Below are 25,703 nucleotides of genomic sequence, written 5' to 3' on the forward strand. Positions count from 1 at the left end.
GCAGTAAGGCATCTTTTGCCAGGCGTTGATTGGTCGCAAGACCAGATCACTGATTTTGAGGCAGTCATGGCAGCCCCAGCAAGATATACAGACCAATGGTTGCATCAGCAGATTGAGCGACTAATTCATGAAGGAGTCCAGTTCACTTACCACTTAATGGGTAGCCTTGATTCTCAGTCCTCCGAAGATGAGAGAACTTCCAGTGTACCTAGGGAAGAAATTGAAAAGCCTGAGAAAAGGAAGAAGGCTAAAGCCAACAGAGGAACTCGGACATCCAAGAGAACAAGAAGGGAGAAGATTCCCATTAGGAGGCCAGAGGTCACTTCATCGTCAAAGGACCCCAGTTCGTTCGACGATGTAGTAGAATTGGATTATATACTTGCTCCTCCTTCCCAGAGTGACATCGATGCATTTGGAGCTAATGATCCTCCCGCACCCGACGTGCTAGACGCCGAGCTAAGAATCATTGAATCAGTCGAGCCGGGTAACCAAATTGAGGAATTAGAGATTCCATCCATTCAGGAGATCAAAGTACATGAACCCACCCAACAAAGTCGCCATGAACTGCTGCTCCATAACACTGCCAAAGATGACTCTACCATTGAAGGAGAGCAAAAGACAGAGGAGACCCGCGAGCTCGAAAAGACTGAAGAGCTACCATCACAAGAAGGCACCAAACAATTGTTCAGTGAAGTAGGAGAAAACTCTGCTGCAAGCAAAGAGCTTGACACCTCCTCCACTCCTCCCGTAACCAAGCAGCTACAAATTTGTGATGAGACGGCTGAAAACATCAAGGAACAGAGTGAAAATTTAACAATAGCATCAGCCCAGGTTGTACCTTAGGAATGGTTGATTGCCCAAGCCCAGCGCAAGGCCGCCACAAAGCCACCCATTGATTTGGAGGACATCTTCTCATGAATAGATCAAGCTAAAGCCAAGGGGAAGAAAAAGCCCAAGGCATATTCCAGAATGACCAAAGATGAGCAAAGGAACCGTACTCTCCACATCACCACCCCGCCTGTAGACAAGTCAGCAGATCAGATCACACTGGCAGATTATAGCATCACAACCGTCCCCATCGGACAAGCCACTAAGGAACAGGAAAAGGAGGAATTCAAGGATTCAGTATAGAACATGCTCGGGCAACTTGAAGAGATAACAGCTGAAAAGGACATGTATCGAGCTCGTGCCGAGCAGGCCGAGGGATACATCGATCAACTCTTGAGACCATTGCACAATGCTTTCGAATCCCACATTCCCCCGACGGCCTTGGCACAGAGGACCACAACAAAATTCGAAGGAGTACGGGATACTACGAGGGCCGTCAGAGAATGGATACAAGGCATCAAAGGGAGGGGAGAACAAATCCTCGAAGAAGTAAAAGAGATGGCTCACCATCGAGAGACCACCTTGGTCCGGCTATAAGAGGTAAAGGGGGAATCCCTTAGAATGCATGAAGTGGCTGCCACTACTCTTCCCCTGATGAGAGCTCTGTTTTGGATCCATGCACAGATTCCTACATTATCCACCATCCTAGATCCTTATAACATCAGCACTCTTAAGGAATGGTACTAGACTATCACCATGAAGAATGACACAAGAGAAATCATTGATAAAGAACACGATGCATGCGAGACAATTCTGAACACCATGCAAGAACTCGGCAAAATGATCCTCCGATCAATGGTCTCGGGATGGCAAAATGCCCTGTCCGATGAAGTGATACAGCTGGACTGGGAGGAAAGACTAGGGACGGATAGGATCACCTATTTCGTTAAGGACCTAAGTTTTGCTGGTCAGTTCCAGTCAAACATGTTGTACTTCGAGCGTAATCGTTCCAGCTGGAAGGATGGTTTGAAGCACATAGACCAATACCTTGAAGGCATGCAGTATAAAATTCGCCATCCTCCTGTGCCTCCATTCAGTTTGCTATTCCAATTGTGCCTCAGGTTCCAGGACTATGTTCGTGAGGAACGTACAGCAAGTCGGGACCTTTGGCAAGAATATTTGCACGGCGAGGATGGATTCCTAGAAAAGGGGTGTGAAGCTGAAAAAGAAAAAGTGCTCTCCTAAAGTGCTTTTTTCCTTTTAAATCTTGAAAAGTGCACTTTTTGGCCAAAGGGTCATGTTTGACTTCCAAGTCAACTAAATGTAAAACTTTATGTGTGCGCACCTTTTTGGATTATTTTTGGATAGGTTCTAATTACCTTTTGGGGTAGTTATTACTCCCTTTGGGGTAGTTGTTGATATTTGCCTCCCATTTATGGGTATGGGCAGCCATGTTTTATGGATGAATCTAGGCCTTTAGTTTAGATTAGATCTTGGCCATTCATCCATTTTTGAAGCCTATTTAAGGGACTGGTTTTCCCTCATTTTGTAAGAAGTTCATGGACTGTTGCTGAAGCTCTAGCGAAATTTACAGGATTTAATGCAAAGTTAAGACTGTTTCAAGTTTCCCTGTGAGTGCATGGTCTCCTTCTTCATTAATTTAGAATTTTCAGTTATGTTTATTTCCTTTATATAGCATTTTCTAAGTAAACATCCGATAGAATCCTCGTTATTCATACCATTAGGGAATGGCTGATTGTCTTTCCTTCTGTATGGTTAATCTGAACCTTTCACATGCTAAGTTCGGTTATTGAATGCTCACTGAATGAATGTCAAAGTTCTGATGTTGTATTTAATAGCATGAAAATTCAATTTTCCCTTGAAGATCGCACTAGACTGATGCAAGTATTGTGCTTAAATGGCTGGTAATGCTTAATTTAGTTATTTGGAGGTGTCTGTCTGTTTACTAAATCTGCTATCTTAGTTAAAATTTATATTTTCTGTAGCTCTCTCTCTCTCTATATCCCTCCTTTTTCCGTTTTTTTTACCAAGAGAATCTGCAGTCGTGCTGAAAACAATATCGACCCGACTTAAACCATTTGATAAACAAGACCATTAAAGTTTTGGGGAACTCATCCAGCAATTGCCTATTTCACCGTAAGTCCCCCTTGTGTTTCCAGCAAAAACACATCAAACCACTGAGCAATCCCGCAGTCAAGACCTGACAAGCGAAACCTTGAGGTTATCCCCTTTGATCAAACGCAGAAAATAGCACTAGGGATTTCCTTATCTCAAGAGAGGATAGGATACTCAGTAAGTTTATTCTATTCTGTGTTGGCCGTATAGAGTTTGCAGCAATGCGACTTTAGACACCTCAACACAGATCTACTTTCTTTCCTCATGGTGGTGGTGCTAGTGTTGTGGACTATATTCTTACCTAAGTTCCCTCATCCCCCACATCAGTGATTTCCTTATTTTCCCTCCACTTCCACTTGTTGATCATGCCACAATGACCTTCACCCTTCTTTCTAACTATCACTCCTTACACCCACCCCATCCAATCATGTGGACGCATCTATTCTGGCTCCAAAAAGACAGTACGGATTGACTAACACGTGTGTTAGTCGCACGTTTTACACCGTCAATTTTGCAGTTAACGGTTGCAATTGACTAACCTGTCACTAACACGTTGTACGACAGGTCTGTTTTTGAGCTAGAATAGCTGCGGCCCAATCATGTCCCCTATCACCAAACACACCACTATTCACTTTGTTGGTAACTATACCTTTCACTATTATACCAATCTCTCCTTTCTTTTGACTAATTTCTATTCCACCCTTGATGTCCACTCTAGATACATGTGGCTCCAGATTCATGGGGGCCTCTTCCTACTCAAGATGTCTTCATTGTTGTGTGTTTCTTCCACCTGCCTCATCTCTTTTTGTCATTCACATTGTTGGGGACCCCTACCTAGACCTCTATCAAAAGATTTCCAAATTCTCCACAACTAGCAATATATCATTCTTTTGGTCGACTTAAATGCCTATGTTGGGACCCACAAGACACCCGTTCATGCTCTTGCAAAGGATGAGCTATGCCTTCACGAGATGGATCCAAAGGAGTTCGATTTTCAAAAAAATTCTACTAACGGTAATACTATTTTCATGGCCTACAAGAAACATCTCCACTTAGGGGAATCTTAGAGCCTTCCTCTTCTTAACAAACAGGATCCCTTGATTCTAGTAGACTCGCTTTCCTCATGGTGGTGGTGCTAGTTTCATGGACTATGTTCTTACCTAAAGTTCCCTCATCCCCCACATTAGTGATTTCTTAATTTTCCTTCCACTTCTACTTGTTGATCATGCCACTATGACTTCATTTTTCTTTCTAGTTCTCACTCCTTATACCCACCCCATCCAATCACATCCCCTATCCCTAGCCACACCACTATCCACTTTGTTGAGGACTATACCTTCGACCAGTATCCATATCTCTCCTTCCTTTTGAATAATTTCTAATCCTGCCTCTTTCCACTACCAATTCCATGTTTGAATTCCTTTGTCAAGCCCTTCACATTCTACCCTTGAAGTCCACTCCAAATACATGTGGCTCTAAATTCATCGGGGCCTCTTCCTACTAGAGATGTCTTCATTGTTTTGTGCTACTTCCACCTCCTTTATCTCCTTTATCATTCACATTGTTGGGGACCCTACCTAGAGCTCTATCCAAAGATTCCAAATTCTCCATGACTCGTAATATCATTCTTTTGGTTGACTTTAATCCCTTTATTGGGACCCACCAAACATCCATTCAACATATCCAAAATAAGTCTTGTGTTTGAGTCATTCATGTTTTGTCATGTTATTGCATCAACACTTATGATTACATTCAAAGAGCATTGCATCATCAATCTTCACCAATTGCAACAGATCTGAGGTATATCATTCAACATTTAATTGAGCAAATCCATTTACAATTTTAATTCAATTCAGGGTTAATTCCAAACCCATGGTTTCACCTAGGCAAACCCCAGTCAAACCTCTATAAACAACACATCTTCCCTTCTTTTTGTGTATAGGCAACAAATTCAAAAGCTACGGATGAAGATTTCAACAGAGGAGACAATGATGATCTGAATAGACTTTTGCAAGAGCGAAAAGAAGAGGACCATGTCGCCTCAGGCATCTTGGTCCCAAGAATTTCTGACAAACTTCTGAGAGACATTCTTATTCCAAAAGTTTCCTATTTGTCCGCATCTGATAGTTGGAGGATCGGGTGGCCCCAAGCATCCTGGTCCTATACTTTCGAACCAGATATTCAAGCACAAGCTCCTCTTTGTCCCTTCCACACAAATCTAGCTCTACGTTTGCATACCGCATCTGTATCTAGCACTATTGATTGCTGCCACAAATTCCCACCAATATGTTGATCTCACCAAGTTCAAAGGAAGACCATTGGCATAAATGCAATGTGCAACTTTTTCCTCTGCAATGTCTCTTGATTCATTGTAAAATACCTTGTCCAATGGACCTCTTTTTGGGAAAGGAGAGCAATCTTCTGCTTGGATAGAGGGTATCTCCAAGAAAGGATGTTGGGAGGCCATTACTGATTAAGAATATGTAGGTAAAGTCATTGATTTTTTCTTTTCTAAAGGATGAGATCTTAGTTTTTCTCTTTCAGTCACAACATCAGCTTCTTGTCGTTCTTTAATGTATGCAGTTTTTCGTTTGACAATCCATTCCCATTCGATCTTTCTTATACTCTAATCCCCTTCCCACTTATTGCACAAAAGTGATTTTTCACTCAATAATACAAGCTCTTAAAGTTGGTTTTACACTCATTCCAATTCCAAAGGAATCCCCCACCTCCTAGAAGTCGTTCAAGCATCATAGTATATTTCAATAAAGGAGATGCTCTATCAATTTCAAATTTTTTGTCTGCATCCACACCCACTAAACTTGAACAAGTGGTCATTTTTGCCATCTAATTTTGTTGTTATAAGAAATTGTACAATTTTAAATTAAAAAGAAAAAAGCAAGCCTACAATACGTACAAACTACCAAAGTTCAAAACGAAGAACAAAAACCATTATGACAAATAGTGAAACTTGTTTTTTTTCTAAAAAAAAACGAAAAAATAAATTCATCAAAAACTTGAGAAAATTGCTAAAAGACTAAAGAATAAGATAAAATGGTTACCTTAGATGATTAAATCTTCTTTGTGCAAGCTACCTTTCCTCCTTTTGCACCCCACAATTGATTACCTTTGAAAAACACCAGCTGCCCTTCAAAATGCCAAAATGAGAAAAGAGAGAGCGAAGAGAGCAAAATGTTATTTGTATTGGGTGAAATGATGCTTTTAGGGGTGTTTTAGGGTTTTGGATACAAAAAAAAAGTGTATTTTAATTTATTTTTGGCACTCAACGCCTTTGGGTACCCCTAGGTATGCTTGAGTATTCCCAAGGTTCCCTGTACGTACACGCTCGCATACCCACAAGGAACCCAAGGTTCACCCTAGGTGTACCTCTGAGCAAACCCAAAACAAAAGAGAACCGGGTACAGGTGCGAAACATCTTAAGGGTGTACCTGATTGTTAATTTTAACACTTTCAGATTGACATAACTTAGAATTTAGATTTAGTTTCTAATTAGTTTGTTTAACTGAAAGAAAATGACAACATAGAAATGAACAAATTGAGAGCAAGACACAGTTACCCTAGGAAAACCTCCTAGGAAGAAAAACCCAGCCAGAAAAGATCCTTAGATCTGATTATGGATTATAGTTATGTAATCATTACAACACTTATCTCATGTATTTGCAGGTTCAGATGTTGCTATCACAAGAGGTATGAGGTGACTGCCTTCAACAATCACTTGCTGTCATATGAAGGATAGATGTTGCTGCTCCCTTACCCTAGATTGTAGGCCTTCAAGTAATTCGCTGTGTATAACCTCGATGGCAGTCCTTCAAGCAGTTCGCTTTGTATACATAAATGGTAGTCCTTCCAGTAATTTGCTGTACATGTATGAATGGCAGACCTCCAATCAGTTCGCTGTGCATTCACTGAATTTTGCCAACACCTCAAGATGAATTTCGCACCTCCTAATGGTAGATGAAGGTTGCTGTAGTTGCAGATGACTGAAGTTCGCACTTAGGCAAGTATGAAGATTTTCGCATAAGATGAAGGAGCTAATTGACTTGAGTGAATAACAAATGAATCTTGATCTTTTATTTATATGGAGCGAACTCCTTAACTAGGTTGGCTTTTCAATAATTAAACTTTTAATTATTTCCTTTTAACTGCCTTGTTAATAGGGTCGGCCCTATTGGATAGCATGCTGAGTGTTTATTTGATATAGCCTGGGGGATAGGGCCACGTTGGAGGGAAGCGGGGCCAGCCCTTATTTGGGCGGATTCCAATGTTGCCCAAGGCAATATGAATCCGCCCTACCCTAATTAATATCAACACTGATAACATAGCTTTACAACCATTTAAAAATTATTTTATTTTTATTTATTTGAAGATTATTTCATTTTACTTTAGACTTATTTTATTTTATTGCATTGTTTGTTTTGTTTCTATTTATATAGCTATTTTATTTTTGTATGTAAATTAATTTACTTTTTGAAAAAGCCACCATTCATTACTTCAGTAATTCTTTTGTTTTGTTTTTCATTGAAATACATGATAAATAATATATTAATACATCTATATAAAAATTGTCAAATATCGAAGTAATTTTATTTTCTTAAGAGTAATTTTATTATGTTGAGAAGCATAAATATAGTGGCAGCATAGGGTGAGATGTGAGTGTGTTAAAACAAACTTTAGAGCTGACATACAAAAATAATAAAAATTAAAATTAAGTAAATAGAATTAAATAAAGCGGATTTTAAAGTAATATACTACTCTAAAATAACTCTTAAGTAAATAAAATGACTTTTTTTAGCATAAAAAACTCATGTAAAAGTAAAATATAATTGAAAATTTTAAATAAATATTAAAAAATGGTATTCATATGAAAAAAAAAAAACTGATAAAGTAAAAATTAAAATAATTCTTATTTTTTATGCAATATTTATTTATATTTATTGTTTTATTATTGAAAAATTAAATAACTCTTTAATAAAATATAAAATAAATAATGTGACAGAAAATCTTATTTAAAATTTAAAAAGATAATTATTTCGAAAACATTACTTACTAATTTTTATTTGTATTTATTTAAGTATATAACTATTTGCTATTTTATTTATCAAATTACATAATAAGTAATTTTAAAAATAATCCTTTCAATAAAAATAAAAAGAAGAAAGATAAATGTAAATAAAGAAAAATACAATTAATATAGCTCCTTCATAATGATATCTCTTGGCGTGTTTTACATAGATTTTTCTACAGATAGGTATACTAGTTTTACTTTAGAACTATTTTACATTGTTTTATTTATTTCTATTCTCGGACCTATTTTTATTTACTTAGTAGCTATTTTATTTATTGAAGAGTTAATTTATTTTAGTTATTTACTTAAGAGTTATTTTACCTTACTTTAGAACTATTTAAGAATTATTTTATATTTAATTACTTAAGAGCTATTTAATTTACTTAAGTTGTCAGCTCTCAAATACTTTTTGTTAACACACTCCACCCCTTGTTGTCATTGTAGTTACACCTCTTGGCATGATTATGAAGTTTAATTACTACTTAGTGAAGGGTTTTTACAAAACATACATTTCAGTCCCATTTCATAAATTTTGAGAAGGCTTGTCTCTGAAAGTATTTCCATTGCAAAAAGTTACCCTCTTGCTGAGCTCCCTGTAGTCGAAATTATAATGCAGTTTTAAAAATTTTAAGGTGGTGTGGACACACACACTTGATCTCCACTTAACTTGCTTGTAGGATGCTTATCTTCAAATATGTGCCTTATGGATTAAGTGTTATTTATATTTATCCAAATTGTAGGTGTGAATGTGAATATTGTCCATTTCCACTGTACTCTACTCTGATCGGCTGTTTACTTGCAAAACCACAATTGTAATTGTTTAAAATGAGCTTGCATGCATGATACAACACAATTCAATAAAAAACACTGCAAGAATCACACCACGTTTAGAAATCTCAAAATGGACTTTCTCAAAGTTGAGACCTGGAGGGCCTTTAAAAATTTAAACTATATGCGTGACCAGACAATCTGTTAGTCCAGCTTGTTGAAACCACTTCTAAATGTTCATCTTTCAAAATATCCTACTTCAACCAAAAACCCTTGCTCAAAGATTTGCAGTTTTAAGGTCCTTTTACAATTTTCTTTGAAAGTTTTATAGTCATGACTCATTTCCTAGTTGATCAGTCTGAAAATTTGCTAATAGTTAGGTCTACCAACATTTTTTGAGCACCCTTTATTATAACATTGGTGTTATATTGGGAGTTATCTGCTATGTCATGTGAGGCCTAGTTCCCATCATCTCCTACAGTATAAATTGGCAATCAATGCATCATAGTAAATATAATTTTTATACGATTTGTTATAGCCAAAATGGTAAAAGTAAAAACTAATGCAGACAATATATGCAGCCAGTCCCGATGCATGCAAAAGATCTAACATTGGACTTAAAATGCTTCAATTTATTTTACAATAGCTTATATATGTCTAAAAAATATATCTTTCAAGGTTACTAAAGGATTTACAAGAGAATCCATTTCAAAAGCATGACATCACATCTATTGATGAATAGGGACTTTTTTGAGACCCCTAAGATATTGGAAGCAGCATCATGCATGCCATTAGTCACAGAACATAACTTATATATAATCTCCTTAAATCTATGAAAAAGTTCATTCCCGGTGTGCTATTTGAAAAGAGTTTTATGGACACAACGGATGGCTTGAACTTTGAAGATAATTACAGCATACCTTCTGAAGAATTTCAATTGCTTCTTTGGTAGCACTTTTCTCCCGCTCTGGTCATACAAAAGATTGCCACATTTTACGTTAATAAAATTATAAATACCTAACAAAATGTAAAAATAGGCCAACAAACCCCCAACATAGAGACAGAAAGAGAGCTTTAGCCTAAACATCAACAAAATCATAGTTTAAAAAAATTGAAGAAAAGGCATTTGAGGCTTAAGAATCTTATATGTGCATGACTTTCAAGAATTTAAAAGACATGCAAGCACTGATCATCCTATGTACTAAAACGCATTTCTATCCTCAAATGAAGAATTACTAGAATTCTAAAATTTAATCAATCAAGTGAAAATTAGGAATAGCATGCAACGCAAACATTTCCCAAGGTCTGCCTACCAATACAAATGGAAAAAAAAAATCCCTTTTAATATGCAGACTATGTTGTGTGCAATGATCAACATTTCTAAAACTGTTAGTGTGAGAGGTTATTATGAACATCCCTGAATAGAAAGGAAACTACTTTGGGTAAAGCATGTTGAGAATAAGTTCACAGTTTTCTGATTGAGAAAGACTGTGCAAACTGAATCCTGTCCAAGCAAAATGCATAGATTTCTTCTATATTTTATTTTGACATGGATTCTTTTGAATTTTTAAGTTTTAACTGCTCTAATCAAATTCTACAAGTTCAAAGAATTTGGTTATTTATCAAGACATTCATAGCATAACTGATGATAGTAATTAGCTTGGCTATGTTTCTGAAAATAGGTAATTATATTAGTGTGCCATTTATAGAACTTGTGATATTTAGATTTAGGGAAATAGCTTTTTTTTGTTGATAGGAGTTTTGTTTTAGAACAGAATCTCGATGGATATTTTAACAGCATCATACTCTAGTGAGTGTCACTTAATAAAGTTTTGTGAAATGTAATGGGAACTTAAAACCATGAAAAATAAGATGATAAAGAAATTAACAATGTACCTCCAAAAGAAACCCAGGACCCACGGCACCTTGGAGAAGAAAGTGTATTAAAAAAAAAAGAAAGAAAATAGATTAATTTTTATGAGTGACAAAAGTAAGTTGGGACTCGAATGATTATAAATCTAGTTTAAAACTTAAAATAAAGCAGCACTAGGGTCGAAAAAGATTCTCTAAGGCAAAAATAATTGACTTGGACTAACACAACCAGAGTTCCAAGACTCGCGGCGAGTCACGCGAGTCAGCGGGCCGGGTGACCTCCGCTGGGTCACGACGACCCTAACCCGGGCCCGGACGAGTCACAGGGTGTGAATCGCCTGACTCGCCGAGTCAGCAAGTCACCCCCTGACTCGCCGAGTCCGAGGGTCGTGACCCGGCCGGCACAGCTTGCAAAAAGTGGACGCAAAAACAAAAAAAATATAACACATTTTTATTATGTTTTGTGCCATTTGCCTTTGTTATAACCCTAAAAGGGATTGCCATTCAGTTTTATGAGTGGAAGAGAGGAAAAAAGAGAGCCATAGTTTTGCAACCAGCTGAGAGGAAGAGGTGAAAAGCTTGCACAAATCACATTGGGGCAGCACTATAGTTGCATTGAGAGCATCAAGGAGCTCATTTCAAACACTTGTCAACAAATTTGAAAGAGGTAAGTGTTAATTTTTATTGATTATGTTGGTTTTTTTTCCATATTTATGAATTTTTTCATTTTTTTATTTTTTTTGTTTTTAACTTCAGCTTTCCAAATCTATATTGCTGCTTGCATACTTCAATGATTCAATCACAATGACATAAATAGAACAATAGCATAGCAAACCCTAAACTTTTTTTTTGAAAAAATTGTATACATGTATTTATAATTTTTTCTAAAAAAAATCTAGGGTTTGCTGATTTTTCTGAATTGTTAATTTCTTTCTTTGAAATTTGAAAATTTTCAGGAAAAAACACAATGCACAAATTAGTCTTTGCTGATTTTTTTTAATTAGTTTAAAATTTAAAATTTAAAACTTTGTCAAACACAATGCTCAAATGGTGATTTGTAAAATTGTCTTATTGCAGCAGCCCTCACGTTTTGAAAATATTTTTTTTTCCTAATGGCTCATCCTAATCCTCCACCTAGAAAACATGGTCAAAAAGATGAGGCATGGAAATACACTGAAGAATTCCCTGGTAGACAAAGAAATCAAACCAAGTGTATGTTTTGAAAGGAAATTAACCATGGGGGGATAAATAGATTAAAATATCATATTGCTGGCATACGTGGTCATGATACTGAGCCTTGTGACAAGGCAACTCCCGAAGCAATCCGTTTTTGTTAGGTCCTATTAGAAAAATTTGAAATACATAAGCAAACAAAAAAAAGACAAAGAGAGGAGTTATGTCATATTGGTTCCCCTCCACCCACATCTGCATCCGGCTCCGCATCCACAGCTGCATCCATAGGTTGTGTTGGAGAGGGTTCTTCTATGCCTCCCTTTCGTCCTAGTGCTTCTGCTAGTGCCAGTACTTCTATTCCTACTCCTAGTCACACTTTTGGTCCTAGAGTGCGAAAATCCAAGATAGACAATTTTTTTGTACCACGCACTACTCCTGGCGCACAGCCCTCGCTTGAGAGCATGTCTTGGAACAAGGAGGTCCATGATGCAGGAAGAAAAGCAATTTGCAAGTTTTGGTACTTCTGCAACATTCCATTTATTGCAGCCGGGTACTTTTTTATTTGATTGTTTTAAATTAAAATTTAAAATTTTATGGTTTGAATTTGAAAGTTGAAATTGAAATTGAACTTTTCTTATTTAATCTATTTCAATTTGTGACAGGTCTCCTTATTGGCAAAGCATGATTGATGCAGTAACCATTTGTGGGCCGGGGTTTAAAGCCCCTAGTGATACTGAGTTGAGTGGCCCTCTCTTGTTGGAAATGGTGGAAGATATGAAAGCTGACCTAGAGGACCACCGCCAATCTTGGAGCCAGAAGGGTTGCACTATCATGACAGATGGTTGGACTGATAGGAGGAATAGAACACTCCTAAATTTTCTTGTTTCCAGCGGAGGTGATTGATCATTTTACTTCTCTATATGCATTGTGATTGAAATTGAATAATTTACATTCTAATTTATTGATAATTAATTTGTTTTATTTTCAGGATCCATCATGTTTTTGAAGTCCATCGATGCTTCCTCACATGTCAAAAATGCGGCATACTTATGTGAGGCTATTGAGGAAGTTATAGATGAGGTGGGGGAAGAAAATGTGGTGCAAGTGGTGACGGATAATGCAGCAAGTTATGTTGCTGCAGGTAAACTTTAAAAGTTTTCTTTTAAGTTTTAACTTTTAACTTTTAAACTTTTAAGTTTTTAACTTTTAAATATTAATGGTAAAATTTCACATCTAATTCTTTAACTAATTTAAAATTGTTGCAGGAAAACTTTTGATGGAGAGGCACCCAAAAATCTTTTGGTCTCCATGTGCGGCCCATTGCCTTGACCTCATGCTGGAGGATATAGGTAAGCTTGGATGGGTGAAAGAATGTGTTGAAAGGGCCAAGAATATATGCAAATTTATTTACAATCATGCATTGGTCCTTAGCATTATGAGGCAATACACAGGGGAAAGGGAGTTGGCTCGTCCTGGTATAACGAGATTTGCCTCAAATTTCCTCACATTGAAATCCTTGTTAAAATCAAAGGCATCTTTGAGGCGCATGTTTGTTGGTGAGGAGTGGACTTCCTCATCCTATGCTACGACCACTGCAGGGATGGATGTAGTAGATTGCATTTTTGATGAGCCAGGTTTTTGGATCCCTTGTGCAGAGATCGTGCAGGTAATTTTATAAATTTATAATATTATATGCATATTTTTGTTTTGTTTGCATTGTGCAACTTTGCAATTTTTCTTATTTTCATGCACACTTGTGAGTTAACTATTTTTGTTTAACATTATTTGCAGGTCACTGAGCCCCTAGTAGTTCTCCTACGAGTTGTTGATGGGGAGAAGCCCGCTATGGGCTACATTTATGAGGGCATGGATAGGGCCAAGGAGCCCATTAGATCCATATATGCTGGAGTTGAGGATAAGTATAGGCCCATTTGGGACATAATTGATAGAAGATGGCATAACCAACTTCATAGGCCCATCCATGCAGCAGCTTATTACCTCAATCCATCATTCCGTTTCCGTGCTGATTTCAAAGCGGATGAGGAGGTTCTTAGCGGGCTATATTCAGTAGTACAACGGATGGTCACTGATACCACAGCTACACTTCTCGAGATAGATGCATTTAATAATGCATCAGGGGCAATCTTTGCCAGCCAATTGTGCAAAGAGGGCTGGACAAAATTGCAGCCAGGTAGAAAATTCTAAAGTTTATGACATGCATTTTAATTTTTCATTTTATAATCTACCTTTAAAGTTGGAAATGAGACTAATGTTTTTTTCTTTTCCTTATCTCAGATAGATGGTGGCAAATGTTTGAGCCTTCAACCCCAAACCTTCAAAAAATTGACATCCGCATATTGAGGCAGCCGTGCAGCGCTTCTAGATGTGAGCGCAACTGGAGCATGTTCGAGCACATCCACTCGAAGAGGCAAAATAGATTGTCTGTGGAGAGGTTGAATGATCTAGTCTTTGTTCATTACAACCTCCGTCTCAGGACCAGACAGATTTTGGACGATGACTCCTCTCCGATCACTCTAGAGGAAGTCGACTCCGAGTCAGATTGGCTCATTGAGTCCACCGATCCAGTCTTCACTGATGAGGACCTTGGCAGACAGAGAGGCTGAGGCTGTGGCTATGGCAGAGGAGGAGGATAGAACACGATCAGGCACAGCACCTATGGCTACTCAGACTGGCACATCACAGGCAGAGACTATGGCTACTCAGTCATCCAGGACCTACCTTAGACGCCTTTGTAGGAGGCAAATAGACGAGGCTGAGCCTGAGCCAGAGCCATAGACTTGTTTTTTTTTACACTTTACAGTTAGATATATGTTTGGGAACATTTGAAGTCATGGATTTTATATTATACATTGGACAACATTTATAACTCTATATATCTATGTTTTCTAATTCCTTCAGCTACAATTTACATTTCTACGCATGTGATGGATGTATGTTTATGTATGTGATCAAATTAGCTTCTATTTGATGATGTTATAGTGTCTTTAAGCTTAATTCAATAATGGGTGTATGAAACAAGTTTTAAATCGTTAAAAATCTCTAAATTTCAAGGGTTTTATTATTTTGCCGAGTCCTTGCCGAGTCAGCCTTGCCGAGTCAAAGCCGAGTCCGAGTCTGGGAACTTTGAACACAACAAACACTAAAGCACTGAAAACACAACAGTAGAGGTAACCCTAGCCAGAGAATCCAATTACAAATATAAATAGCCGAGGGAGAAGAGGGCACTCACGGAAGACCAAGAAAGGAAACTAGCACAATCAAACATTTGTATCAATGCCCAGAGCAGAAGAGGTGTCATCATCCTACACCAATCACAGCAGCAAAGCAAGATCATATGATATTCACAGAAGAATGTCCCACGCTGAGGTGGGCCAGTGGGCAATCCTAGAAGCAAGCAAGATACTTCCCTTTAACAAAGGAAATAACTCAGGTTTATTTCCCCAAAGACTTGGGTGTCCAAAATAATATAATGCTCGCACTGAGGCTCTCTTGCACAGTCTAAAATTACCTTATCACCATAAACATTAGGAATCCCACTGTGGAGTGATAACTGCTGTGACCATAAGCAGTGCTTCACTTGGAATTGATCTAGTTGGAGACTGGACAGTATTTTAGAGTAAGTGTATAGAAATTGCAGTTTAATAACATTAAGTTTGTTAATGTTTAAGTATATAGAAATTGCAGTTTAATAAAATTAAGTTTGTTCATGTTTAAGTATATAGAAATTGCAGTTTAATAACGTTAAGTTTGTTCATGTTAGACACCATTCAAACAACTTGGTTGATCATCTTATCAAATTTAGTGTGTGCTTCTAAAAAGGAACTGTTTTCTCAGCTCCATAGTCGACTTTTTTATTGGCATGAAAATTTTAGCCAAATCTGAAATCACTTATTAATAATCCTAGGCATGGGACAAATCCTTTTTTCTTTTTCCATCATTGATGCAATTATTAAAATATTAGTTCAAAGGGTCACAATGTTGAGGAACTGTCTGTCGTGATTTTGTGTCACAAGGACCAAGCACCTGTACCCAAGCTCTCTGATTGTTATTCAAATTATTCTTCATCCAATGCCTTTCTCTAGTTATGCAATTGACATCCAGGATCACATTCCCTGCTTTCCTGAACAAAAGTTGGAACTCACCCATGCGTAAAGCAAAAGAAATGACAATAGGATGAAAAGACAACCCAAAACACAAGAGAAAGGCCATACGAAAAAAATTGAAGAAATAAAATCCTGCTGATGATTTGCAGAGGTAGTAGAGAGAAAATGTCCGGCTTCATTTGAGACAAAAGCAGAATATATTAGTGCAGTAGATAACACACGAAGGTGAAGTGGATGCTGTTAGCACCTCTGCCAATATTCTTGCATGTCCTGATCCCAAAAAAACCTGCTCTTACTGAAAAAATTATTCCATGATTCCTGTATACCGTTGGTCTTTGTGACTGAAGTCATATAGATAGTTGAAATTTTTAGGGGATGCCAACACTTGCATAGAGCAACCAAACAATATAATGTGCTTTAAACAAAAACAAAAATATTCCATGAGCTTGATAATTTTCATCCATGGTTAAGATTTCTTTTGAGAGTTCATCATAATGAAAATTTAAATACTATTTGTAGTAGATCTCCATTCCTTTCTCTTTTTTAACCAATCTCCATGCATGTTTTAGATCGTTCTTGAAAGAAACAACTCTTTTCCAGAAGATAGGCTTTTGGATGCAGAAACTCTAGATACAAGGCAGAAAAGAAAGGAACCACACGAGGCATAAAGGCAGACTGCCTTGAGCATGCACTTCTCTTCTTCCAAATTTAAGAAGCAATTTCCCCATCTTGAGAAGAATATGAGGGCAATTAATCTGTTCAGGAAGAAAATGCTGAAGTTATATTTTATGTTGAAACTTGAAAGTCTGTAATATGTTAGCATGCACTTCACAATGAATGTTAGTGTTATAGCAATAATGTACATAATCCTATGAGTAGTAGGATAATATTTCATATTTCATATTTCAATTTCTTATAATGTACATTTTGATTGAATGGAAAAGCTTTCATTGAACATCTTTCTGGTTGTCTAAGTCTCATGCATTTCATTTGTCAATCTTTTCCTTGCAATTCATTCCCAGGCCTGTATTAGAATAATATCTTAGTTATTAATTATTAATGGTCAATATTCTATTTGTCTGTAAATATTAGATGTTTCTAATTTTGCTTCAATTATTGATTGTTTCATAATGGAAACATCGATCTTGTAACTCTATAAATGATGGTTTGATCATTCATTTAATTCATTCAATTATTTTACCAATTACCTGTGTAATATGGTATCAGGGCAAAGGCAAAAAAAAATTGAAAAATTTTATAATTCTAATTTTTTTAGTGGAAATTTTTCGAAACAAATTTTTTAGGTGAAATTCTCTACAACCCAACTAGGGTTTCGATTCATCTTTCTAGAGCCTATGTATGTGTTCGTGGGACAGAGTCGTCTCTACAAAATTAAAAAATCGCGTCTATTCTTTTACGGCTGTCAAAGCCCACGCGATCTATTTGTTATCTCCGACCCACATTCATGGTTGGCTTCACACGAATCTACATTGTCGTTTTTTGTGTTCCCGCGTGTTCATGACTCCTGTGAATCGCGTGTTCTACGCGCGATTGTTCTATTTTTTTCACGGCCGTTTCTACGACCCGCGACTGCATGCAACAAGTTTCTCCTCACCTTCTGCACACGCGATTTTTGTTCGTAGCGACTTCAGTCTGCAACACACGATTTATTTTGCATCGAGTCTGTTTTTCACGAGATTTCCAACTCACAACTAGGGTTTTGTCATCGTCTTTGCAGATTCTTCAATGTTTTTCAACTGCCTAGGGTTTCCATTCAACCCTTTGTTTTTTCTGCAACCAAGGCATCCGAATTTCAGAAACAATTGTTAGATTTTTTGGGGTTTTTTTGGCAGATTTATGGGTTTCTGTCAAATTTTTGGGGGTCTTCAAAAATTTGTACATTTGGATCTGTGCCTGAACATTTTATGGTCTACCTCGAAATTCGTGCAAGCTTTATGCCTCAATTTTGTCCATTACACGTCATGTTTACGCAAATTCACATTGACAATCTCTTGCCTCAACATTCATGTCGTCATTCAGTCAACCAACTTTGACCTTAGTTTTTGTGATGGCATCATTGACGAATATTCTACTTGAGGGGAGTCAAAAATTCAATGGCAGAAATTACAATACCTAGAAGTAGCGGATGCTCACTATCTTTGAGTATCGTGTCATCGATCAGTTGGTTCTTGGAAAGGCCACCCGTCCTTCTACAACCGGTCCTGATCAAACCAATTTCGATGGGCAAAATTGTGATACTGTCATGCTCATCAAGCTAGCCGTGGTTGAAGATCAGCTTCCTCAGATACCTACCAGCAAAACAATTGCCAAGATATGGGGGCATCTCAAGACGTTGCATGAGACATCTGATAACAGTAGAGCCTTCTTTTTGAAAAATTTGCTCTTCTCTATAGTCATGGATGAGCGAAAATTCCTTCAGAAGCATCTCAATCAGATTAAAGACATCCGTGATCAGTTAGAAGCCATCGGTCAGACTATAGAGGAGGAGGACATGGTAGTTATCACATTGAAAAATTTGTCGAAGTCCTATGAGCATTTTGTCGACACTCTTAACATCACTTCAACTGGTGTTGATCTCAAGTTCACTAATCTTTGCACCAAACTTATGCAGCAGGATCAGTGGAAGCAACAGTTTGGCAACAATACCAGCTCATCCTCTACAGAACAAGCTTTCGCAGCCAAATCCTTTCATAAGGATAAAGGTAAATTCCAATCTTTACAGTAGAAACCTTCTGCTCCATCATCAAAAGGCTCGAAGAAGAAAAGTGTTCAGTGCAATTACTGCCATAAGTTTGGTCATATGAAACTTGAGTGTCATAAACGCTTGGCTGCCCAATCCAAGCAAAGTGGTTCACAGCCTAAAGCTAATGTAGATGACAACACTAAGCAAAACGAATCTACCTTTTACGCCTTCATGGCTAAAAGACCTGCAGACCATGTGAAGTCTTCTACCTGGTATATAGATTCAAGTGCCTCACGCCACCTCACTCATCGTCGAGATTGATTCACTGACTTTCAACCTTACTCGGATTCTGTTATTTTTGGAGGCGAAGAGTACACTATTGTCGGAAAGGGCAGTGTGCAGATTCAGTCTAGAGGAAGGAAATGGATTTTCCTCAACGTGTACTTTGTTCCAGGAATGGAACTCAACCTTCTCTCAGTTAGTCAAAATCTGAGACATCCTCCTCGGCTCGACATGACCTTCAGTTCACATCAGTGCAGTATCATTGATCGGGAGACTCAGTCTATTGTTGTCGTGAGTCTTGAGGATCATGGTCTATTCGGACTAGTTGACTCTATTGATTCTCAGGAGCTTGCCATGGCAGCAAAGCGCTCCTCTATTAGTACAATCTGGTATCAGTGTTATGGGTACTTAAATGTGCACTATCTTTCTCAGTGTGTTTAGGAAGATCTTGTCATCAGACTGCTAGAGATCCAGACCCAGAACCTTGGAGTTTGCAGAGCATGTCAAGCTGGGAAGCAGCATTGGACTCCATTCATGGATGGTGACTCCTAGAAGGCTTCTAAGGTATTACGACTGGTCCATGCTGATATTTGTGGACCTATGGCTACTCCATCTGTTACTAGGTCTAGGTATTTCTTACTTTTTGTTGATGATTTCAGTAGTAAAATGTGGGTGTATTTCCTTCATCAAAAATCAGAGGCGTTGTTTTGTTTCAAAGTTCAAAGCCTTAGTAGAAAAAAAGTTTGGTCAACATATTGTTAATCTTAGGTCTGATAATGGGGGAGAATTTTGATCTTTTGCCTTCTCTCATTTTTGTGAACAACATGGCATAAAGCGCCAACTCACAACACCTTACACCCCTCAGCAAAACGGTGTCGTTGAGCGGAGAAACCGCACAATTACTGAAATGGCCCAGTTTATGCTTGAACACAAGAGTGTTCCAAAGAAGTTTTGGGCTAAAGCAGTTCACATTGCAGTCTATCTTTTGAATCGGTCTCCTACAGTAGCTGTGAAGAAGAGGACTTCAAAAAAGGCCTGGTCAAGTCACAAGCCGAGAATCAGTCACCTGAAGGTCTTTGGCTCCACTGCCTTTGTTTGGATCCCTAATGCTAAACGCACCAAGCTGGATGCCAAGAGCCAGAAACGAATGCTAACTGGCTACAGTGATAATCACAAAGCCTACCGACTAGTTGACATCAAGACCGATCGTCTCATCTTCAATCGTAATGTAGTTTTTGATGAGGAACGAGGGCCATTTCAGCTCTCTCCTCCAGTTAGGATTCAGAGGATCAACCTTTCAAGGCTCAAGACTTGGGTGTCCATCTTCCATTAGGTCCACCTGATGGGAGGACTCCTGTTGTTCCAGTTCCCGCACCTACACCAGCTCCTTCTCCTGCAGGATCACCTAGACACGCAGCTACACCACCTAACTTTCCTCAGCATTCATCCAATCTTTTGTTTGATTAACCTGATCCTGTTGCACCTCCTACATCTGATGTTGGCACTTCTACTCTCCAGCCTAAAAGGTGGGCTACGAGAATTGGCGATCTTCATGATGATGAGCTCATCGAGGGTAGAACTACTCGGAAGAAGAGTAAAAATCCTAATTATGTCAATTTTGCTCTCATGGCCAACATTCACAGTGTGTATGAACCTCAAACATACACAGAGGCGAAAGGGATACCTAAGTGGGAACAAGCTATGGCCTCTGAGCACCATAGCTTGTTTAAGAAAAACACTTGGGTTTTGTCAAATCTTCCTCCAGGGAAGAAACCCATTGGATGCAAATGGGTCTATAAGGTCAAATACAAGGTTGATGGTACTTTGGATAAGTACAAGGCTCGTTTCATTGCCAAAGGCTTCTCTCAACGGATTGATTACGAGGACACCTTTGCTTTGACAGCAATGATGAGCACCATCAAATTAGTCCTCACCATGGCAACTCGGTGTGGCTGGAAGGTCCATCAAATGGATGTCAAGAGTGCCTTCCTGAATGGTCAATTACAAGAAGAGGTCTACATGACGCAATCTCCTAGATTCAAAGTTGCTAGAAAAGAACACCAGGTGCTCAAACTGGTGAAAGCACTCTATGGCCTGAAACAGGCTCCTAAAGCATCGTACATGAAAATTGATAAGTATGTCACAAATCAAGGTTTCCAAAGGAGTCCTTCTAACCCAAATCTATTTGTCAAAACTACTGGCAGTGATATCATCAATCTGGTTATATATGTTGATGATTTGATCATCACTGGCAGTTTTGCATCTTTGATTCAGGGAATCAAGCAGAATTTATGCTAGTCTTTTGACATGACCGACCTTGGGCTTCTGAACTACTGCCTAAGTGTTGAGGTTTGGCAACGGTCTCATGGCATCTTCATCTCTCAGTCTAAGTATGCCAAGGCTCTGCTAGACAAGTTATGAATGCAGGACTGCAAACCTGCATCTACACCTATGGAGAAAGGCATAAAGTTGTCGGCCAAATCTGGTTCTCCAGTTGAGAATGAATCCGATTTCAGGCAACTAGTGAGCAATCTAATATATCTCACCGCCACTAGACCTGATTTGACCTATGCAGTGAGTTACATATCCCACTTAATGACAGCTCCTACATCAGATCATTGGGTTGTAGCGAGGCGGATCCTGCGCTATGTCAAGACCACTTCAGACTTTGGTATCCTCTATGGACGAACCAAAGATCCCAGACTCATCGGTTTCACAGATTTGGATTGGGCAGGCTCTGTTGATGACAGAAAGTCCACATCCGAGAATGCCTTCAGTTTGAGCATAGTTGTTGTCACTTGGACTAGTAAGAAGTAGCAGGTTGTAGCTCTTTCCTCGACAAAACTTGAATATCGAGGAACAATCAAAGCATCCTATGAGGGAGTTTGGCTTCGAAGGATGCTTTCAGACATCCAGATGTCTCAAGCAGGCCCTTCACCCCTCTTTTGCAACAATCAAGGGGTGCTCAAACTCGCCAAAAATCCAATCTTCCATGAGCGAACCAAGTGTGTTAAGCTTCATTGTCACATCATTCACAAGCTGGTTGAAGATGGATCCGTGGATTTGCAGTATGTTCCTACTAAAGACCAAGCTACAAATATCCCCACGGTTTAGCCCTTATTGTGAGGTTGGTAAACTCAAGGGTAAAACAAGGATTTCTCACACATACCAACTATTCATGTAACAGAACATTCATATATCAAAGCATAAGTAACAACAATAAACAGCTATACCAGAAGAATGATATCTTTATTGAATTCTCAAGAATATACCAGTACAATCCCATCCTTGCCGAGGTTCCATCCGAATCATATATAGACTCGACGGTTGGCCAAGTTGCCAACCGTCACTAACTACCAACTGCCCCATGGGAACCTCCCGACGACTCAACATAACCAAACATAAACACCCATCCCAACTTCAAACTAACATGTGTTATTGACCCCTAACATCAGCCCCCCCAAAAAAATTAGTCGTCTTCTAGACGACTAAGAGAATAGGAGTTGGAATACAAAACAAAAGACTAAGATTGAGAAGGGGGAGGAGGCATCCCTATAGTGGTCGAAGAAGAAGGTTGTTGCTCTGTGTGGAGTCTGAGGTTCTTATCTGCCATTAGCTGTCGCTCCCGTGCCTTCTTCACCATGTGTGCGGCCTCTAGTAGTTTTTTGTCTTTTTGCTCTATCTGCAAGGTAAGCTCGGCCACCTTTGCTGCCAATACGTGCACCTCCTTCTTCTACATGCTACAACGGGCCTCATAAGTAGTCACCTTCGTTTCTAGCTCATCCCGTAGATTCTTTTCTGATACCGCTAGTTGTGCATGCTTCTACCCTTCCTTCTCCAATTTTGTTATATACAGTCACTGGGCCTCTTGCTCTATCTGGTGTCGTCGCATCTGCAGGTACACATCTTGAAAGGCTCCCTCCATGCTGCGGAAGGTGGTGCCCAGAGTGCCCCCTCCTTCCACCAGGCGCATGCGCTTCTATTCCTGTGCCATCTCCGGCGTACTACTGTCTGGCCACCCCTGCTGCTCGAAATGGCAGGCAAACTTGTCTGCACACCCAAAAGTCATGAAGTGGCAAAGTTTCTCAGCGTCAGCGGAGTTGTCGGCATCCATCTGCCCAGTCAATTGTGCCATTCCACATGCCACATCTGAAATCCCATGTAGCTCTCCAAGGAACCGCTGGAGCGAGCCTGCTGGATCGCTAGGATCTGGTAGAGTGAGGTGAAGTCCTGTCAGTGATCCTTCTGGCCCGCTTTCCCCATCATAGTTGATCTTTCGGCTCTGCCCACCACTTCCTGTTGCCCTATGCTCCTCGTCAACAGACATCCCCACATCCTGGTCTGTGAAGACGTAGTCCCGTCCTATGTCTGGTGCGGCCCAATAGCCATGTTATGCGATGCAGGGGAGGGAGGGGAGTGAGGTGTGAGTGCAAACTGCCCCAGCCACCCATCCAACGATGCATCTATATCTTCATCCATCAGTGTCTCCAGTACTACCAAGTCCTCCAGACCATCCCCAGTCATCAATACATCCCCTACCTCGTCCTTCTCCGTTGGTACTGTACTAGCACCTGGCATACCAATACCTGTTGGTGTCGTACCAGTTCTTGCTGGTATCGTACAAGTGCTCGTCGTACAAGTACTTGAACCTGTCGTACTAGTACCAATTCCCTGTACGGCGACCTCGTCTTTCCCTAGTACGGCCTCCTCTGCCATTGTCTGGTCTGCCATACTAGTACCATCCGCGACTTCCGACGCAAGTACAACTGGCTAATTTGTGGTCGTGACACCCGCCATTATGCCGGTGGTTCTCCTTCATTGATTTTTCGGAACAACACTCCTACTGGTCGTACATCCCCCACCGAACTGGCCATTATAAGTGCTTCCTGTGGTACCAAGTGTGCCGAAGATAATTTTGGAGGTGTGAATTTCACCCTCGTGCTCTTCCATTGCGCTCGTAGCCCTCCATGTTGATCTTCCCCTTCCTCCTCTTTTGGTTGCTACGATTCTGCTTCCCCTTCATCCTCTACGGTTGTGTGTGGTGCCATACGGAACCCTTCATCGCCGCTCTCCTGCTCCTCAATCTCTTTTGCCTCTTCCTCAGAATCCTCGGTGTTGCTGACAGCTTCAACCTCTACGAACGCATCCAGCTTCCTCCTTTTTGCCGGTTGCACAATGTCACCCAGTGTGTCCAAATGGGCATAGTAGTACATGGTCGGCTTATTAGGTTCCACCCGTCCGTGTGGTTCGAAGGTTCCCCACATTTCTCGTGGTACTTGCAGGCATACGACATCCAAGAATAGGATGATGGCATGGTGGCACATGTAAAATGTCTTGTGTTCCAGCTTGAGAAAATCATGAATTCTTTCCACCAGCAGTTGCCCCCAGTTGTACACTTTACCACATTTAATCCCATTCATTAACCCTATCATCCAGATGGCTATGTTGGTTGTACAACTGGCTACTGTGAGGCGACTTTTTACCAAGTCCATCAACATTCTCCATTCTCCTGGTGCAATAAACGCACGCTTCAACCCCCTACTGTCCGACCAAGCACTCTTCCATTGTTCCTCTATGAGGTCATCCCTGCATACCAAATCCATCAGCCATTTCTTCTTTTCCTTGGTGAGCTTCTTCATTGGTTTCGCTACAGATGCCCCCTTCTCAGGTATACCAAATACCCTCCTGCAGTCCTCTAGTTTGAATGAGACTGGTACCGTGCATCCCTGGAACTGAATAATGGAAGCCCTTTCCTACAGATTGTATCCGGATACCATAGTCCGCAGCACCGGCTCAAAATCCTTGATGCTGAATGTGGGCATCTAGATGGCATGGTCTACATAGGCTTTTCTGAGGGAATCCTTTATCACATGGTCAGGGGAAGTTTCCTCCCACCAAGTACAGCATTCGCTGCCAGTCACATTCTCCCCCATGATTCCCTCTGGATCGTTCTGCACTTTTGGCCTGATTTAGGCCTTCTTGCTGCTGCTGGCTGGATCTGTACCTGTCATAGTTGCACTACAACTGTTGTGCCCTATTCTTCTGCCTTTGTCCCGTCCTTGGCCGTTATTATAACCATCTGAAAGTGTACTCCGCCAATTTGTACGGCCCATTGCACTAGCTGCTACCTCTCCACCGTACGGATTTTGTAACCTTCCTTCTCTTGACCGTATAATAAACTTTTCCTATTCAATTTTCCAAAAAACACTTTCAATTTTTATACATGCCTGTTCTTTGCGTGTACGGACTTCCCTATGCCGACCTTCGTACGGTACCGTACGGTATTTGTCTTTGTTCGTACGATTTTCCCCTCCTCTACGTTGTACAACCCTTTCAATTCACCATACGTTCTACACTGCACCTCGTACGGACAATTATGTCGTACGGATTATTCTGTTGGAACTTGCACAAATCGTACGAGTGATGTGTGATCGTCGTACGTCGTACACTAGTCGATGTTGCAGATGTCGTACAACGTACACTATACGGTATGTTCCATCGTACTTTGTTTGTTGCTGCCACGTCCGTACGAACACTCTGTACGTCGTACGAACTCGATGCTTGGCCTTCGCGTCCTTTTGTTCGAGCAATCCGTACACCATACGGATTAACTAGTAGATCCTTCAACCCCTCCTCACGCTCGTCCATACAATCGGTTCGTACTTTGTACGAACTTAGTTTCTTCTCTGTGCCTAGCTGTACGGATCCTTGCCTTCTTCCTCTCGGCTCC

The 25,703-nt window shown here is 39.8% G+C and overlaps 1 protein-coding gene across 2 annotated transcripts in view; it reads right to left on the minus strand.

Annotated features, from left to right (window-relative positions):
- Positions 1-25,703, minus strand: part of LOC131041213 (uncharacterized) — a 145,285-nt gene that overhangs the window by 100,235 nt on the left and 19,347 nt on the right. For both annotated transcript variants that reach the window (XM_057974239.2, XM_057974230.2), the window contains exon 2: positions 9,739-9,785. In XM_057974239.2, coding sequence (XP_057830222.2) covers positions 9,739-9,785 — 47 coding nt within the window. The remainder of the gene's footprint in view (positions 1-9,738; positions 9,786-25,703) is intronic.

This window comes from Cryptomeria japonica, chromosome 11, assembly GCF_030272615.1.
Source record: "Cryptomeria japonica chromosome 11, Sugi_1.0, whole genome shotgun sequence".
NCBI classification, from domain to species: domain Eukaryota; kingdom Viridiplantae; phylum Streptophyta; class Pinopsida; order Cupressales; family Cupressaceae; genus Cryptomeria; species Cryptomeria japonica.